Below are 1,161 nucleotides of genomic sequence, written 5' to 3' on the forward strand. Positions count from 1 at the left end.
ATTTAAAAAAAAAAAGATGAAATAAAAAAAAAAAAAAGACCATGTACTTGGGTTGCAGGTTTGATCCCCAGCCCCAGTCAGGGTGCATGTGGGGGGGGCAACCAATTGATGTGTGTCTCCCTCACATTGATGTTTCTCTCTCTCCCTCCCCACCCTCTTTCTTCCACTCTCTCTAAAAATCAATGGAAAAAATATCCGCGGGTGAGGATTAACCAAAAAAAAAAAAAGAGAGAACTTTGCCAATGATGAGAGGATAATAATGGAGAACAGGCCCCAGTAACTTGAGGCTTAGAGGAACTGGTCCTACCCTGTAAGAAAAACCCCTGGAGTCGGAGTTGTTCCCACATTCTAAGAGTCTGTGGAAGATACTGGAAAAGATGCCAGCTTTGCCTCTAATTACTCTTTCTCTCCCCAGACGACAAAATGCTTAGGGTTTTAGAAGAAAAAGGACCAGGATCACCATCAAATTCTGTTACTCAGCACCCTTAGCAGTGCCTGTCCTGTCTCCTCTGGGACACACAGGGAGAGTGCTGAGCAGCCCAGGGTGCTGTCTGCCGTCTCAGCCAGGCATTTTGAGGGCCACAGCAGCAGGGCTCCCGACTGTACCTGGTGCCTGCAGCACAGGCAGCCACCTGTGCTAGGCATGCAGGCCCTGGCTCCGCTGGTGGCCCCATCCTCACCTGCTGGGGGTTTCCCTTTCAGGGGCGGACCTCTGTTTCTCTGACTCTTCTACCCCCTCGGAGGTCTCCAGTTCCATTAACATTGTTGCGAGTGTGGTTCTTGCTGCCCTTACTCCTTGGGCCCTGTGGAGATACAAGGAACAGGTGATGTGGAGCCCACAGCAGTCATTTCCCCAAATAACCTGCTAGCTCTCTCTCCTCAGAGCCACCTCACCAAGGAGTCACCCACACTTCTCAAGGGTGTTTTCCTTCTAAATAAAGCTCTGCCGTCACTGGGATTATATGTGAACATGGGCAAAATTTTATTATGGACGGTGGATTAGGTAATCTATATATATATATTAGAGAAATATGCTAATTAACTGGGACACCAGGGGTCAATTGGACAGGAGGTTGTGCGTGCAGCGTCAGGGGCGGGGTGGCAGGGGCCTCCGTGTGCCTGCACTGGGGGAGGGCCTGATCAGCAGTGGCCGCAGCTGCT

General features: G+C 50.4%; 1 protein-coding gene across 2 annotated transcripts in view; it reads right to left on the reverse strand.

Annotated features, from left to right (window-relative positions):
- Window positions 1-803, reverse strand: part of HMOX2 (heme oxygenase 2) — a 7,193-nt gene extending 6,390 nt beyond the window's left edge. For both annotated transcript variants that reach the window (XR_001363423.1, XM_014545125.1), the window contains exon 1: window positions 681-803. Coding sequence is in view for 1 of the 2 variants with exons in the window: in XM_014545125.1 (XP_014400611.1) it covers window positions 681-763 (83 nt within the window). In the remaining variant the exon portion in view is untranslated. The remainder of the gene's footprint in view (window positions 1-680) is intronic.
- Window positions 804-1,161: the final 358 nt, after the last annotated feature.

Source organism: Myotis brandtii, unplaced genomic scaffold (genome assembly GCF_000412655.1).
Source record: "Myotis brandtii unplaced genomic scaffold, ASM41265v1 scaffold397, whole genome shotgun sequence".
Classification (NCBI taxonomy): domain Eukaryota; kingdom Metazoa; phylum Chordata; class Mammalia; order Chiroptera; family Vespertilionidae; genus Myotis; species Myotis brandtii.